Source organism: Scheffersomyces coipomensis, assembly GCF_036884675.1.
Source record: "Scheffersomyces coipomensis strain NRRL Y-17651 chromosome Unknown DFJ63scaffold_6, whole genome shotgun sequence".
NCBI lineage: Eukaryota > Fungi > Ascomycota > Pichiomycetes > Serinales > Debaryomycetaceae > Scheffersomyces > Scheffersomyces coipomensis.
The window spans coordinates 1-18,292 of record NW_027042897.1 but is presented as its reverse complement, the minus strand read 5'-3'; the positions used below and the strand labels follow the sequence as shown (position 1 = coordinate 18,292).

Below are 18,292 nucleotides of genomic sequence, written 5' to 3'. Positions count from 1 at the left end.
GTTCATAGAGACATACTAATTATAAATTATCAATAACATAATGACTTCTTCAACCACTCATCCTGCTATTGTGTTCACCGATTGGGATGGTACCGTTACTTTACAAGATTCCAATGATTATTTAACTGATAACATTGGATTTGGGTTAAAGAAACGTTCAGAAATTAATGATGAAATCTTAAATGGTAGTCAATCATTTAGAGATGGATTTAGAGAAATGTTAGAATCTGTTACAACTCCATTTCCTGAATGTATTGATATTTTATTAAAAAATGTGCAATTAGATCCTGGTTTTAAACATTTTTATCATTGGTGTGAATCAAAAAATATTCCTGTTATTGTTATAAGTTCAGGTATGAGACCAATTATTTATGCTTTATTAAAAAATTTAGTAGGTGAAGAAGCTATTAAAAATATTGAAATTATTAGTAATGAAGTTGAAATTGATGAAAAATCAAAAAAATGGGATATTATTTATAAAGATCCAGAATCCCCTTTTGGTCATGATAAAGCAAGATCCATTAAACAATATTTAACTAAACATGGATATAATGAATCAAATACTCCATTATTATTTTATTCTGGTGATGGTGTATCTGATTTATCAGCTGCAAAGGAAACAAATTTATTATTCGCCAAACATGGTAAAGATTTAATTAAATATTGTATTAGAGAAAATATTCCCTATACTGAATTTAATTCATTTGAAGATATTTTATCAAAAATTACAACTATAATTGAAGCTGATGGTAAAAATATTAACGATTTCATTGAAAATAAATAAAAATATTTATAGATTTTATTACATAGAAATAGATTAAATATAGAGATTATTATTTTGAACAGTATTATAATCGTTTTTATTTAATTAACAAGTATCAAGAAAATAAACGATTTATTCTACCAATCGAAAAGGTACTAATTAAACTTGATGTACAATTCTGGGGTAATTTAAAAATGGCTTTTTTTTTCCTTGTCTCAACTTTAAGTAAGCAATTAAATTAACAGATGCAAAATTGGTAATCATACTAATGATATGAGTTTATAGGAAAACAATTAATTATTATTATTAGACTGGATAAGTATATACTTCCATAAAAACTAACTATAAATAAGATTAAACTGAATGAGAATATCTAATAGATTTTCGTATTAGAAAGATTTGAATGATGTAGAAAGTAAAGATAATTCTAATCTAAGGTTTAATAAAAAAAAAACATCAATTCACTTATTCTGCGGTTGGAGCGGTACTAGTGACATCCTTTGGTTCAACTTCTGATCTAGCTTCTTCATCAGGAATAATGGCATCAACAGGATAAAGAGCACCCCATTGTAAATGAGTAGTATTGGTGTAGGTATGTCTAAATGGATAGACTCTAGCTAATGGAACTATTACTTCAGAAACGAAAATAATGTTGGTAACGATGAATAAAAGCCAATTTACTAAAGTGAATGCAACAAGAGAAATAGCTTCTTTTGGCCATTTTCCAACACTATAATCAATATCACCAAAAGTATCAGCAACTAAAGAAAATGCAATAACCCAGAAATAATTAAGAATAATCTCAAAAAGTAAAACGTAGAATACTGGAACTTTTCTTAATAATCCACTTAAAGTAAGACCAGTGAAAATAACAGTAGCAATACCAATAACCATAACTAAAGTTACCTTTTTGATATTACCTAATTGAGCAGTAATATCGGCAGTTAACGACATAACCACAGCACCAATGGCAAATTGGAAAAAACGAATAATAAATGTGAAAAAAGTTTTTGTTGACATGATTAAATTAAATATTGAATAGATAGTATAACTTGAATATAATAAAGAAGCAAATAAAGAAAGATAGACATTAAAACAACAAGCAATATAGCAGTATTTATATTCTTCTATATTGTTGTACGAGCGAATGCAAAAAAAGCTTCTTAGGGAAAAGTAAAAAAATCAAACAATAATATGGAAATGACGGCAAAAAAAAATTATAATCAAAAGCAACACTATTCAGGGCGGCTAAATGAAGAAAATTATAAATAAAGCTCAAATTGGTTCATTTTAGAATTGAATGATAAAACTTAAGACTCTTTTTATGTAAATAAATATCATATTTCATAACCGAACTAAAATTTAAATGAATGACGAAAACAAAGATAATTAGGTTCTTGTAACTGATGCGATATAGTATAACCCTCGTGATAGAAATCTCAAGTTCAGCCGTTATTCAAGTCTATTTCTCTTACCCCGGCTGCCTAAAACTTCATAGTAATAATATATTATCCAGTATCATAATCAAAACAGTAGTTAAAATTTTAAACCCCTTATAATAAATGTTTATTTGGATTCAGCCGCTTTTTTTTTAATTTTGTTCTATTCCGAGAAAAGCGAAACTCAATTTAAATTAATTTTTTTTTGCAAAAAAGAAAATCACCTCACATTAATTACAACTTCAGCACAAACTAAAATGAACCAAGAGGTACAACTGTTCACTCATTTAGAAAAAGCAACAGGTGATTTTATTTCAACTTTTCGGTGATTATAACGAAATAATTATCGGCATATACTATATGAGTTAATTACGGCACAAAGGATCGGAAATGAACATTTATGGTGGTAGCGTTTTGGAAAGAAATTTTGATATTAAAATCATTAGCATTATTTTTGCTCATTGAGGCATCATTTCTATTGGCTTACTAAAGAAATTAAATCTCTTTTTAGAAATTATTAGTTTTGGTTCTTCTATATATGTTCCTGTCTAACATAATGGATTAGCCGTGGTTAATTAATACTTGTTTGTAATAGAAGATTTTGATAAGTTTTATAGTATCAATAGGGTACAACGTTAAGAAATTATTATATAAAAATAGAAGCCACACGATATCTAGAAAATTATAAGAAATAAATTATAAGAAATATTGTAGAGCACTATACTTGTAAATCACTAGTAAAAAAAACTAAATATAGTTATGCATAAGCTGTCTTTTTTTTAATACGATTTTGTTTCCAATTATAAAAAATTCCTATATGGTTAGAAAATGGAATGATATATTGAAGCTAATTGAGTCATTTATCTTACCTGTTCGAGGAAAGTCTGTTTACTCAGAAATTTAGTGGTTTAGAAATAATTAAGCTGAAAAGTATGGATTGAAAGAAAACATATGTATCATGAGTCGCAAAAACATCCCAAATTACCCGAATAAAGTACTTCTCATTCTCATGGAATTGGAATAGATGAATTAATTCTTCATTAAGATAGCTAAAACAATCTGTTTAACCAAATTGGAAAATACAGCTGGAGCGAAAATTAAAGCTCAAAAAATAAATGTGGCATTTAGCTCATTTATAATATATAAAGTTTTTGACTATTGCGAATCATCTTTTGGAGTTATATAAATTTATTCAAAAATATGACAAAACAACTTTAGACAGTTTTATTGCAACGAGATTATAGAAGATACTACCTGCAGGGCTTAATTTGCGCATAAAATGCTTTTTACAAATTGCTGTTGTCATTTAATTAGTTTTTACTTTATACACAATCCACACAAAGCGATTCTAGCGCGTCAGTTCCAGCTAAATCACTTTGACAACGTGCAAACCTTTTCCCTCTTTGCAAATAAATTAGATATCTAGAATAAGGGTTCTCAAGATACATTTTTCGTGGAAGTATAAAATGATCTTAAATATCACCAAGAATTATTCATTTTTCTTGGTGATATATGACGGAATTACACAGAACGGCTAAAAACTATTTTAAATTTATGATTGTATTTTTTCTTGATTATACAAAATAGCGTCGGTAATTTTACAACTGCATTTCCGAGCACCATATTTTTGCGTTCTGCTGCAAAATAAAATATCAAACCTTATTTCTCTTAACTTTAATAATAACAAAAGTCATTTATTAATGGTAATGTGAATCATTAGTATATAGAAAGCATGTGTACGTGTTAAAGAATACTTCAGCAGTTCATATGTTAAGTCATTTTAAGTTATAAATGTTTCATTACACACAACTCCTACAACCGTACTTTATAACATGTTGCTGCGTAAGAACGGAGAAGATTTTTTTTCCCTATCTCAAGAAATAAAAAGAAACGATAAAAAGAAATCTAAGACTGCATATAAGGCCCATAGATAAAAAAAATACAACAGTTTAACATTCAAAGAAGATGTCTATCAATTTGAAACTGTTACCCACAATCATTTTCTATTTACAGCTTTCTTTTGATTGTAAGCCTACAGCGTGCATTTATCATCGAAGGTCCCCTCCATCAAGTGCTTTAATGGTAAAGTTGATTAATGAATATAATCGTTCGTTGACAACCAAACATAGCTCTAGTATCAGTGTATGGATCAGTTGATATTACTGGGCCTACCGTGTTTGTAGTCCAAGCTACTTTTGCAAAGTAGCAAGTGAAGCAAGTACAGTTGTTCATGAATTATTGACTATATGCCATACGTATTACTGCCTTAATGCAAAATTTTCTTTTTTTCAATATGCATGAAGCTTCAGATAAAATTTTTTCAATTGAAATTATTTATTTGAAGTGTGTTTAATGCTCATTAGAATTCTTATAAGTCTTGTTCCAATTGGATATATCAATGTTGCAGCTTTCATATGCAGGGAGATGTCCTTTGGTAAAATCAATTTATTATAAAAGGAAGTGATGCCCATTTTAACTTCTCTTTGTTAGGTAGGTTCTGATCCAAGTAATTAACTGTTAGAATGCAAGTTACTAGTTTTCTTTTCCCTATAATACTTCATTTATCTTTGGTATTGACCCATACTGTAACTCAAAATACTGTTGACTATGGCACATTAGATTTATCCCTAAATGATGTTGCTATCAATCCAGACGTTTATTGGTCCATTATTAATAATGAAGATACTTCAATTGTGGGTGATCTTAAAATTGCTAATGGAGCCGGATTTTATGTCAGTAGTACATCTACTTTGATCGGTTTGAACATAGGTATTACAGGAGATACGGTCGTTAATGATGGTATAATATCATTTAATTCCATTCAAAGCTTTATTGCAAGTGATTATGTTATAACGGCTGCTAAAAGTTTTGTCAATAATGGGAACATCTATATGGGTACAAATGGAGCTGCTGGATTTGGTGTACTTTCTATTGAAAGTGCAAGTGTTACTAACAATGGGTTAATGGTATTTCATCAATCACACAATTCAGGTGGGACAGTTACTATAGGTGGATCTAAATTGGTAAAAGGAATAACCAATGATGGTCAAATCTGTTTATATAACGATGTATTGGTACACAGTTTAAATATAGAAGGTAATGGTTGTATTAGTGCTCAGGCCAATTCTACAATTTATATGAATAACCCTCAATCAACATTTAATGGCCAAGATATTTATTTGGCAGATAAAGATTCCAGTCTTATTGTAACACCATCAGCATCATCTAGAACGATTAATATTTATGGTTTTGGTAACGGGAATATGATTTCATTATCTACAACTCTAAATCCACTCACAACAATCCCTTTCACTGGTGCAGTTCGCTCAACATCCTATACATATAATCCTACCACCGGAGTGTTAATACTTTATTCGTCGATCGCTAATCAAGCTTTCCATATTGGTCAAGGTTATGTCAGCAATGCATTTTCGGTAACTACAAATTGGAATGCTGTTGGTGCAGGTGTAGTTTTGACCCACAATGCAGTCACTTATTCGTTAGCTCCACCAGCAGCTGCAACAAAGCCAGCAAATTGTGCATTATGTTCTTCACTCCCTACTATACCGGGTATCTCTGGAAAACAATATATAACTACCTTTTATGCAACAACTGAGGGTCAGATTTGTACTGAAGTTGATAATGTAATTATTACATCAGATGGTCTGGGAAATTTTTATACAACCACGTCTCTGATTAATGCATCTTGTTCCTCAACCAGTGCATCTTATACTAGATATTCCACTTCATTTGCTACTACTGAATCTGACGGATTTGTTACCAGAGAATCAGTTGAGACGACAAACCACTCAGGAGAATTATATACAACGACTTCTTTATTCCCTACTTCAAGTGGCATTGATCTTACCCCTACTAATTCATTTTCTGAGTCTGTTTCAAACGTCAGAACCTCATATCAAGCCACATCAACAGCAGTATACCCTAGTGTAATTCAATCCAGCTCATTAAAGAAAGCTTCCGCTTCTCCATCTAACTTATCAACTTCGAAAATTTCAAAATCATCCTCACTTGTAAGTTACAGGAAACCAATCAAATCTTTGAATTCGATAACTATCCGTGAATCGCTGAAATCGAAAGGGTATGCTTCTGAATACTCTACTTCTGAAGCCAAATATGCAAGTTTATCAGCTGTAACATCAAGTATGGCAATCGCATCATCAACTTCAGTTATTGGAACTTCAGATCTTCCAAGCTCGATTGTTTTGTCGTCAGCCAAAGCTTCTGATGATTCAAGTTTGTCTTTTACATCTTCCAAGTCATCAGTTGTTTCCGTTTCAAAATCTTCATTTGTGCCCTCATCTGTATCTTCAGGTGCACCTAGTGAATCGTCGTATCTTAGATTTCCTAAAACATCCCCTCAGTCATCACAATCATCTTTCGCTCCTTCAGTTTCATCATTTCAATCTTTAAATTCCTCAATTGTATTCGAAGCTACCCAGCTGTTGATTACTTCTACGAGTTTGTCCTTTCAATCTTCCAATAGTTCTGTTTTATATCCAACAAGCTCAATTGACTCGACAACCCCATCAATGCCAACCTCGAGTGTTTACGGTTCATCTTCGACTAGCTCAATTATGTCTTCAAATCCATCAGATGCTGCATATGGTAGCACAGTTATATTTTCGTCAAACATATCCCTTAGATCTTCGAGTTCATTTTTGGAAGCTTCAAGTACATCAGTTATAAATCCAGAGAGCTCAGTAATATCACAAACAAGCATATATATGGAATTTAATTCATCAATTACTTCTAGAGCATCAGTTGGCTCTTTTAAGCCATCGGGTACATCATCTAACGATTTTGTTGGGGTCACTGTTTCTTCAACTTATTCTTCAAGTAATTTAGTGTTGTCGATAAGTAGACCAGACCTGTCGTCTTCTATCAATTCCAGCGGACCTTCAACTTCATCAAATATCTCTTCAAGAGGATTCATTAAATCTTCTACTTCTTCGATTGATTTGCCAAGTAGATTATTATCTGCAACTTCATCAGCTACTCCTTCAATGGTGTTGGGTGAATCTACAAGCTCAATTGGAACTTCAAGCTCGTCAATAATATATTCAAGCACATTTACAGCAACTAGTTCATTTACTGAATCTTCAAGCTCAATGTTGAAACCCTCTAGTACAGCTACTATGTTTTCTGGTTCATTAGAGACGTCTTCAATTGCCTTAGTTGCTACTTCAAGTTCACTGATCACTGCTTCAAGTATCACAACCAGATATTCGACCACCACGGTCACATTTTCGAGCAACTCAATTAAACGTTCAAGTTCATCACTTATTATTTCAAGCAACCTGGTTAAATTTGAAAGTTTGTTTATTAAATCTTCAAAATCATCAATTGCTTCTAGAACTATATCGGCTGCCCCATCTAGTGTCTTAGTTGAATATTCAACAAAATCTTCTGTTTCATTAATATCTGACAAATTTACGGCTTCACCTGTCACTAAATTGCCACTTGCTTCTACAAAAAGTTCTGGCAGGTCATCAATTTCATTGACGACAACTACAAGTATATTATCGAATTCTTCTACTTCATTGATTACCTCTTTGAGTGGATTAGTCGTGTCTTCAAATTCAGCAGCTACAGAAACATCAAGCAGAAAAGACAACCCTTCACTTGTTTTATCATCAATATCAATTCAATCTTCAAATTTGTTATCTGAAAGTGTATCTAGTTTGACTTCAACTAGCTCGTCAGTTGATTCAACAACTCTAACAGCTCCGTCAAGATTATCTATTCCAAAGGAATCAGAATCATCCACTTTATCAATTTCACCTTCATCCGTACCGATTCTGTCTTTGAGGGGTTCTATTAACTATTCGAAATCATCAATAATATCATCAAGTATATTCGTTAACTCTTTGAATTCACATGCTTCAACTTCAAGTTTGGCAATAGGTTCGTCAATTAGATCTTTCGCTGCTTCTTCATCAGATATTCAACCAAGAGTATCGGTTACATCTGCGAGTAGATCGATTAAATCTAGTTCAGCAGTAGCATTATCAAGAGCATCAGTTGTATATAGTACTTCTGCAGTTTTGTCTTGGGAATCGGTTGTATCTTCAGGTTCATTGCAAACTTCATCGCAAGTAGCAAGATCATCAATAATATTATCTGGTTCATTGGCAAAATCTTCAAGTGGAACAATTTCATTAGCTGATAGCTCCCATAAAAGTTCAAGTTCGTCACCGGAACCTTATAGTTCATCAGGAGGTATATCGAATGCTTCTGTCGTGTCTTCCACTTCATCGGTTATTCCATCTCGATTGTCAATTGTATCAATTAAATCCTTAACTTCATCAATTGACCCATCAAGCAGGTTAGTTGAATCTTCTAGTTCATTGGTTATTCCGTCTAGACTGTCAGTTGCTTCTTTAAGTAGATTCATTAAATCTTCGAGTTCGGTAGATTCATCTTCAAGTAGATCAACTATATCCCGGGGCTCAATAGTTGGTGCTTCCAGCGAAATTGTTACTTCATCAACTTCTTCAGTTACCCAGCCAAGTAGAATAGTCATATCATCAAGTCTATCAATTGATTTTTCGACTTCATTAGTTACATCGTCAAAACTGTCAAGTAGATCATTTAAATCTGCAGTTTCATCGACTGAGCAGACAAGCAAGTTAATTCAATCCTCTAGCACACTAATTCTTCCATCTAGTCTGTCTGCTGCTTCTTTAAGCAGATCTATTGAGTCTAGTTCATCGTTTGTATTTTCTGTATCAATACAACCATCAAACTCGGCAGTTGCTCCATCAAATAGTTCAGTTGTTTCTTCAAGTTCATCAATTACATTTTCAACCTCTTCAAGTATAATTTCATATACTACAGGTGAATCTAGCGGCATTATATCGACATCCTCAATCTCGCTTATTGAATCTACCTGGGATTCAGTTTCGAACTCCAAGTCTCTTGCGTTTCCAAGTTCGTCGACAAAATCTCCCTGGATGACATCCTCAAGTGTTCTGAAATCATATATGCCTTCTCGTTCATCAAAAGCTCAAACAAGCTCTCCTGTACCAGAACAGTCGGTGACTCGAGAAAGAAATTTTGATTCAAGCTTCTCTGCTGCAACTTCAGATTCTAATCGATCAGATATTGATATCCAAACTCCAATTAGTTATTCAATGTTCAATGCTATAAGTACACAATTTACTATGTACACGAGCAGCTTTGAAACCACATTATCAAATGGGATTGTCACTACTGATTCCGGTATCATTATTGTGACTGCTTACGATGACAGAAAAATATACACATCTACTTCTTTATTTTACACTGCGGATGATCAATCTTCCACCTATAGTAGCATATTTACTACTACAGTTCCTGATGGATTTATTACCAACATAGGTGTAAATTCCGTAAACTCAGGGCCCTTGGAAAGCTCTACTTCAACTTTAGTATTCTCAACTTCAATTCCACATATTGTTTATGCCAGCGAATCTACCAGTGTGGATTATAACAAAGCTGAGTCAAGTGATTCCAGAATTATTACCAGTGCTGATTTCTCGGCGGAAGTATCCATCGTTTTACCGTTAGCAAGAGAGAGTGAACTGATCACTCCACTATCATCCATTACATCTTCGAAAAGACTGAAATTACTTGAATCAAACCTGCACAGTACAGTAACCCATATTGATTTAAGAGTTTCATTTTCGAGCAGTAATATCCTATCATATCCATCAATCAAATACTATAATACCTCAAGTTCATTTTCCGATGACTTTGTACATTACGCCACTTCATACACATCTGAGCTTGTTGGTAGTTTTACTATAGATCTGGGTGATGCAATTGCTTCTACTAACTCAAATGGAGAATTTTACACTGCTACGTCATTGTTCCAAGATCGATCTAGTGGATACATCAACGAATTGGTGCATTCCCCAACTGTCTTAATTGCTTCTGAGATTATCACTAGTGACTCTAATCAAGAACCACACACTGTAACTAGTTCGTTAACCGAAGAGACATATTTATCATCAGATTCTATAAATACTGCTACACCTAGTAGTAAAGGTCTTGGCTTCACTCATATTGAAAATATTGATCCTGTCCACGTTATAAGTAGCTCAGTTAGCTCAGCAGGCTTTGCTATGGCTCCAGTTTGGAACGCTAGTGTTGGATGGGAATTGCAAGTTGGTCGCACTCTAGGCTCCAATTTTTCATTAACATTACCTAATGTATTTGGTTTCTACTCGCCAAACTACGGCAAGTCTAAACGTGATTTGTATGGGGATATTTTTCTTGAAGTTGACGGAATTATGTATGCAAAATGTAATCCTGTGCATGGATCATTGTTCAATAGCAGTTCTTCTTTGGAATGCACTAGTTTACAAGATGTTAATTCGCAAGTCAGTGGTATTCTTCATCTTCTTATCATGTTTAATGTGGGTGGTTCATCTAGAGACAGTGACATATATAGCGCTGGTAATTTATCTAGTGGGACACAAACAATCTCCTTCATTACTGATGATGATAGAGTCATTCTGAAAGAGATCTATCTCAGTGGTGGAAGCGAATCTCCTGAAGATCCTGAAGATTTTGTATACTCTGTTAGAGCCATGGAATGGGATAACAGTAATATCTATTATGTTCTTGCTGGGAAGTGTTCTTCGACATTTGGAAACGGTAAGATTTCATTGACTTTAAGAGAAGGCAGAATAAATTGTGATTCATGGGAGGCTCGTATTACAAATAATCTTAATGACTGGTACTTCCCTAAATCGTATGAAACTTCAAGTACTATAAACTTGGAAAGTTGTAATGAAAATGAAATTGTTGTTAATTATTCCAATGTGCCTGCAGGGTACAGAGTCTTCTTGGATGTTATTGGCCAACCTGATGGATATGAAGTCATTGCTGAATACAGTGATATGCATTCTTGTTTGGGTACTTTAACATCTTCTACCACTACATTGGCAGAAAGTTCTTCAACTTTCCTATCCTCTGATCAAGACGGCAGAGATACTATTCTTCCTGTCATTACGAGTACAAGAGATTCAGATAGTTATTTGCATGCTTCTGAATTTTTGACTGAAAACTTACTTTTTGGAGTCAGTTCTAAGGCTAGTTTCAAAGAATATGAAAGCGATGTTTCCAGAAGTGGCAATGGACCATTTATTTCTACTGATTCCGAAGGTAAATCACACACCGCTACCTCAATCATTGATCGTCTAGGAACTGCTTACGCTATTTCTTTTAGTGATACCGAATCTGATGGTACTATTATTACAGCTACCACAGAAGTAATTATTTCTACTGATTCGATGTATGTCCCACATACAACCATTACAGTCATTGATGGTCCAGAAAGTCCACTTGCTAGTACATTAAGCTCCGCAAATATTTCTACCGGAATTATCAATACATTAAGTAATTCTGATGAAATATTTTATGCTAGTTCATCTATACTTGGTGGAAGTCTAAGCTCAAGAGAATTTACCTCCGTGACAACTGATGCGCCTCAAAAAATTGCTAGTGAAATTTCCATTTCGTCTGATAAATCAAAAGGTAGACTGAGCAATGCTACTGGTTTAGCTAGTAAAGAAGTAAATACTGCATACTCCACCGTAATTAGCAAAAATGATAACATCGAGGTCACAAAATCTAAGTCGACTGAAAATGTGGGAGCCAATTTAGGTGATGAAACGAATAGTTTGACTACTGTTGACTTGAAAGATCCTAATTTGTCGATATATAATACCACCATAAAAATTTCAGATTCTATTGGGGTGTCGTGTATACAGACATCAGTTGTTGTTATAGCGAGTGATTCAGAGAGAATATTGACAGCTATATCAATTATAGATTTGCCTCATTCAACTACAAACGAGCCACTATCACCTTCAGACCCACATCAACGCAACGTGAATACATCGCTAGATGAATCCGTAGTTTCTATTATTGTATCCACTGTTCATTCACCTCCAAGTAGTACAGCTCCAAGGCCTAATTGGAGTACACCTGATGTTTCATATTCCTATGAAAATGAAGCAGGCAGTTTCGTGATTAAAAATAATAAATTACTTATTCCATTTACAGTGGTGTTTGTTGCTGTGTTTTTGCTTAATTACATTTGAGAGTTTTTGAGCACTTTATATTATTTAGGATTAAATTATTCTCCTCGCCGATCTTCTTTTCTTTTGATTTCTTTATTTTTCGTAATAAACGTATGTTCAAATTTTCATTTGTTAAACAGATAGTATAAAATTATTTAATATATTGCTTAAAGAGCCAGTAGTAATTTTTATGAAAACAATCTTGCAACAAGACAAGCATGTCAGCATTTTTCTTTTATCATCGATTACGGAGATTGTTTAGTCTTTAAAACGATAAATATATTCACCTAAGTGGGACAAAGATATCGCCACATTTCTTCAAAATCAATAATACAATAATTAAAGATATAATTATTCAATTCAACTAAAAATAAATACGAGATCTCATTTCTATAAAAATAATATTTATTTTTATTTAATATTTGAAATGAAGAAAGAAAGCAAGCTTATTTATTAAATTAATAATAAATGAATCAATGATCGAATCTGAAATCCAACCTTTTATTACCTTCATCATTGGTGTTTGTAATATAATCTTCTCTTTCTTCTGGAGACAAAGCATTCCAAAGCTTGTCTCTCTTATTATTTCTCCAAACGTAATAAATCTTGGTTAAAATTAACAATGGGATTAATGCAGCTCCAATAAAAACCAATTGCATATTTCCTCTATGATAAAGTGGTAAATCATCCGTTCTATAGATATTAGCTGCTGCAACATTACCAAGTTGGCAAAACATATTGTAAACAGCTGAACTAATAGATCTAGTTCTAACAGAATTTGAGTTACGTGATGCCCAAGAAACACAAATTGCATGAATATATGGCTGACCTAAGTATAAAGTATTCAAGACATATGATGTCCATTTTTCCTTACCAGAGCCTGGCCACCATCTAATAGCAGCAATTATTGGTACTGTGTAAATTGGAGCAAGTGTACAAGTTAAAGATCTTTCATTAAGGAATTCTGATAACCAAGTGATAAATAACAATAGAATGATATGAATAACATTAGTTGGAACGGTCAAAATATTGGTAGTGAAAGTATTGAAACCTAATTGCTTATTTAAAAGACCAAAATAAGCAGTAAATGTACCTTGACCAATATAGGCAAGAAGACCAATAGCATAAATAGGCCAAAGATCATAATCCATTAAACTCTTAAAGATCATTTTGAAACCTAAAGCTTGACGGTTGTGCATAGTTCCCTTACTAGGATCATCTCTCAAAACACGATTAACGACAATCTTCACTTCTCTGTCGGTGAACCAACCTTTTGGATGCAATTTATTCTTAGTTTGAACAGCAGATGGAACCATAAGATAAAATGATAAAACACCAATAACAAAAGTGAAAAGACCCTCGATCAAAAACAACCATCTCCAACCTGATAACCCACCTTTACCACCTAATCGTAATATACCGAATGCCAAAATAGATGTGAAAATAGTGACGAGAGACAATGTAGTCCAAAACCAAGATAATCTGGTAGATAACTCCTTACTGGTAAAGAAGTAACTCAACCATAATACTAAATCGGCAATAAAACCACCTTGTAAAGCACCAATGATACCTCTAGTAGCATAGAAAGAAGCCTTTCCTTTTAAAGCTGCTTGTGAAGTAGCAACAATACTCCAAATAACAATTTGAATAGGAATGAAAATATCGGGACCAAGTCTCTTAGAAATCAATTGGGATGGCACTTCAGCTAATAAGAATGTAACCAAGGCTATAGTATTTCCAGTATTATAGTTATCAGTAGTTAATCCAAGCTCTGGAAGCATATTGTCAGTGACAGCTTGAGCTAAATTACCTCTATCAACTTGTAAACTAACGAATAAAACACAGGCAGCCAAGGCGACTCTTATGTTTAATTTTCTAAGTAATTTATTTTCTTCTTCTTGAGTCCATGTAAAGTTTGGATCAAAAGCTTCATAACTTTCATAATGAGCAGCCGAATAAACTTGACGATAATATTCTACAACTTTAGGATCTAAAAAGGGATTTTTAGACAGTAAAGATTCTTCATCGGAAGAGGAATCCATTGATCTCAAAGTAATCACTTCATTTGCACCTTTCTTTTCTCTATAATCATCCCCTGAATATTCAACAGGGTTTTCCCTAACTTCGATTCTTTTTCCAATTTTAGCAACAGGCATTATAAATATATCAAAGTAAACCCGATTCTCTTGGCTTCAAGTTAAACCTTAAATTGGACCAATATATAAGACTAAAACAAGATAATGGAGTTAAAACTAAAACCAAGAAATCTTGGTATTCTTTTATATAATTCTGAAAAAACTGAATCCTTTAAGCATATTACGAATTATCACTCTAAAAGTGACTAACTATGAGTAAAAATCACCAACATCGTTTGATTCACCTAGTTTGATTCTGCAAAAAGTGGTAATTGTTCAATCTGTACAATGAATTATAAAATTTTTGAAATGGTTGCGACATATTTTCTTATCTGCGCAAAAATTTGTTTGATTGTGGTGGCACAATTTTTTTTACGTCAAATTGCAAATCATAAACTGTGTTAAAGTGTATTGATTCGTATGCGAAAAAAAGCAAACTGGCTGTGAGAATCTAATCAGAGGTGGTAGATATCTGCTTATTATGGTACAAATATTTTTGATATCATCTAATTAGAATATTTAAATATGTATGTAAGTCGTAAGTTTGATTTTGTATCACTTTTCAGCTGACTGTAGATTATACGAAACAATGTATTGATGTTTTTAAGATTTTGAGGTTGATCAAATTTAGCATAATTGGCAAATCACTGTTATATTGTAATGGTAAACATGATGTTTACTAGTCAGGTCCCAAGCGCTAAGTAATGAATAACTAGCTCATTATAGTGCATAAATAAAAATGCGTAAAACCTAAATTTTATGTGGTAGATAAACTCCATATGTTAAGATCAATAATATTGTTTCTGATTATGTCTAATACTACACCAAATTTCACAACAGAGACAATTAGTTTATACTGCTATCGGAAAATAAAATTTTATATTGAAAATAATTTTGCTTAATAAATTTGTAAGGTTAAAATTTTAACTTAGAGATAAGAATCGTAAAACATACATAATTTAGAATATTTATATATATGTTTGAATAGTTCTCATTTCACAAAACGTAAAGATTAAGATGTTTAACTCTATCGTTTTCGTGTGATTTCAAATTGAAATTAATTATTTAAGAATTCCAAACTATGTGAAGATAAGTCATTAACTTCTGAAAGTATTTGAGTGGAATTCTAATTAAGTGGAATATATCTAAAATTGAACTGTTGCCTCGAGTACCAAATCTTTCTTTTAAACTTGCTATTATTGGTCTACACATTTTGTTGATTTTATTAATATATTAAGTAAAGGATACAGAAGATTTGAAGATTGAAATATAAAAGTATAAAAGTATAAATCAGAAAGACAGAAAATGAATTTATATATAGACCGAAACATAAAATAGACTATCTTCAAAAGAAAGAACACAAGAATAGTTTTACATGAAAACCAAACTCATCAGAATAGTTATAACGGATGCCATGATCAAAAGGAAGTTAGCCCATATTTTTGAGGATGAATTTTCATATGCTGAAGGAATATTTAAAATACCAGAACTATCTGAATCAGATTGTGTGGTAACTGTCTCAATTGCTAGAACCTGCGAAGCGGAAGCTACAGCATTTGTTCCAACTGGGACTACAACCGGTTCAGTAATTGATTCGGCGGAAATATCAAACGGTCCTGTAGAATTAGTAGATGCAACACTTCCAATGATGGAAGTAACAGTATGAAATGTACCTTCAGAATTTGAAATAATCACAGCTGCAGTTTCAGTACAAGGAAATCCAACAGTATCAGTCGTAATGAGGTTAATGGAGTATACAGTTGGACTATCTTTTATTAATGTACTAGTGTAAATACTTCCTTCAGCATTAGTAGAAATAATAACTTCAGCAGATTCAGTAGTAACACTCACATTTGGAAGTGTAGTAACAACTGCAGTACCATATTCACTACACAGTTCAGTTACAATAACAGTAATATCAGAGGTGACAACCACAACAGCAGTACCTGTAATCGTTTCACCTACTGAATTAGTACTAACAAAAGTACTGGAGCTGTTACCAGATATAGCTAAACCACAAGTATGAACATCATTGTAAGTAACATTCGTATTAAATCCATCAGGCTGACCAATAACATCTAAGAATACTCTGTATCCGGCTGGAACATTGGCATAGTTAATAATAATTTCATTGTCATTGCAGCTTTCCAATCTGATAGATCCAAAGCTTTGAGCAGATCTGGGAAGATACCACTCATTAAGTTCGTTAGTAATTTTAGCTTCCCATGTATCACAGTTAAGTTTACCTTCCTCGATGGTCAATGAAAGCGTACCAAAGCCATATAAGGTAGAACAATTTCCACCTAGGAGATAATAAGCATTAGTGTCATCCCATTCCAAAGCTCTAACTGAAAATACAATTTCATCCGCCTCATCTGGAGATGGGGATCCTGCATCAAAAATAACATCATGCAGAAGTATTCTATTATCATCAGTTGTAAATGAAATAGTTTTCGTTCCTGTATTTAACATATTAGCTGCATAAAGATCAACATCGCTTGATGAACCCCCAACATTGAAAACAATTGGAAGTTCAATAGTATTAGTGATATATGAAGTTGGAACTTGTAAAATAATACATTGCAATAAAGAGTTGATTGCTTCCAATGAGCCCGGCACTGTCACACATTCAGCAAAATTAACATCATCAGCTTGAAGATAAATAGAATCAATAATATCACGTTTCGAAATACCATAATTAATGTTGTAAACACCAAGTACAACTGGCAAAAATAGTGAAAACTTTGTACCAACAATATGATTTTCAGTCATTTCCCAAGCCACATTAACAGTCCATAATGGGGCTAAAGGAATCGCAGCATTTATCGTACCAGCAGATCCAAACTCGATATCATCTATACCAGTGAATATTATAGTAGGCGACGGCGTAGCAACAGACGAAAATGTCTTACTTGAGAACGACAACGTAGATCTATATGAGCTTCCATCAGAACCAGTCGTCACGATGATAACACCAGAATCAGTCTCAGCGTCTCCATTAGAATCGGTAGTAGTCCAAGTACTAGTGTATTCAGTAAGAGTTGGGAACATTGAAGTGGTTGTGTATAAGTCACCATCAGAATCAGTCGTCACGATGATAACACCAGAATCAGTCTCAGCGTCTCCATTAGAATCGGTAGTAGTCCAAGTACTAGTGTATTCAGTAAGAGTTGGGAACATTGAAGTGGTTGTGTATAAGTCACCATCAGAATCAGTCGTCACGATGATAACACCAGAATCAGTCTCAACGTCTCCATTAGAATCGGTAGTAGTCCAAGTACTAGTGTATTCGGTAAGAGTTGGGAACATTGAAGTGGTTGTGTATAAGTCACCATCAGAATCAGTCGTCACGATGATAACACCAGAATCAGTCTCAACGTCTCCATTAGAATCGGTAGTAGTCCAAGTACTAGTGTATTCGGTAAGAGTTGGGAACATTGAAGTGGTTGTGTATAAGTCACCATCAGAATCAGTCGTCACAATGATAACACCAGAATCAGTCTCAACGTCTCCATTAGAATCGGTAGTAGTCCAAGTACTAGTGTATTCAGTAAGTGAACCAGTAAGAGTTGGGAACATTGAAGTGGTTGTGTATAAGTCACCATCAGAATCAGTCGTCACGATGATAACACCAGAATCAGTCTCAACGTCTCCATTAGAATCGGTAGTAGTCCAAGTACTAGTGTATTCGGTAAGAGTTGGGAACATTGAAGTGGTTGTGTATAAGTCACCATCAGAATCAGTCGTCACAATGATAACACCAGAATCAGTCTCAACGTCTCCATTAGAATCGGTAGTAGTCCAAGTACTAGTGTATTCAGTAAGTGAACCAGTAAGAGTTGGGAACATTGAAGTGGTTGTGTA

At 33.4% G+C, this 18,292-nt stretch overlaps 5 protein-coding genes across 5 annotated transcripts; 2 read left to right on the top strand and 3 right to left on the bottom strand. All coding sequences in view use genetic code 12, as the record gives it.

Annotated features, from left to right (window-relative positions):
* Positions 1 to 40: 40 nt before the first annotated feature.
* On the top strand, positions 41 to 784 carry DFJ63DRAFT_289441 (putative phosphoric monoester hydrolase; the record flags this gene model as incomplete). Its single annotated transcript, XM_064905228.1, has 1 exon — positions 41 to 784. One exon carries the CDS (start codon positions 41 to 43, stop codon positions 782 to 784), a length of 744 nt encoding a protein of 247 aa, XP_064760201.1.
* A 444-nt stretch (positions 785 to 1,228) lies between these two features.
* On the bottom strand, positions 1,229 to 1,783 carry DFJ63DRAFT_314634 (MARVEL domain-containing protein; the record flags this gene model as incomplete). Its single annotated transcript, XM_064906400.1, has 1 exon — positions 1,229 to 1,783. One exon carries the CDS (start codon positions 1,781 to 1,783, stop codon positions 1,229 to 1,231), a length of 555 nt encoding a protein of 184 aa, XP_064760200.1.
* Positions 1,784 to 4,724: 2,941 nt separating this feature from the next.
* On the top strand, positions 4,725 to 12,314 carry DFJ63DRAFT_336760 (Hyphally regulated cell wall protein N-terminal-domain-containing protein; the record flags this gene model as incomplete). Its single annotated transcript, XM_064908431.1, has 1 exon — positions 4,725 to 12,314. The coding sequence occupies one exon, from the start codon at positions 4,725 to 4,727 to the stop codon at positions 12,312 to 12,314; it is 7,590 nt and encodes a 2,529-aa protein (XP_064760199.1).
* A 452-nt stretch (positions 12,315 to 12,766) lies between these two features.
* Positions 12,767 to 14,449, bottom strand: DFJ63DRAFT_314632 (major facilitator superfamily domain-containing protein; the record flags this gene model as incomplete). The annotated part of the gene is made up of 1 exon (XM_064906399.1): positions 12,767 to 14,449. The coding sequence occupies one exon, from the start codon at positions 14,447 to 14,449 to the stop codon at positions 12,767 to 12,769; it is 1,683 nt and encodes a 560-aa protein (XP_064760198.1).
* Positions 14,450 to 15,799: 1,350 nt separating this feature from the next.
* On the bottom strand, positions 15,800 to 18,277 carry DFJ63DRAFT_314631 (cell-wall agglutinin N-terminal ligand-sugar binding-domain-containing protein; the record flags this gene model as incomplete). Its single annotated transcript, XM_064906398.1, has 1 exon — positions 15,800 to 18,277. One exon carries the CDS (start codon positions 18,275 to 18,277, stop codon positions 15,800 to 15,802), a length of 2,478 nt encoding a protein of 825 aa, XP_064760197.1.
* Positions 18,278 to 18,292: the final 15 nt, after the last annotated feature.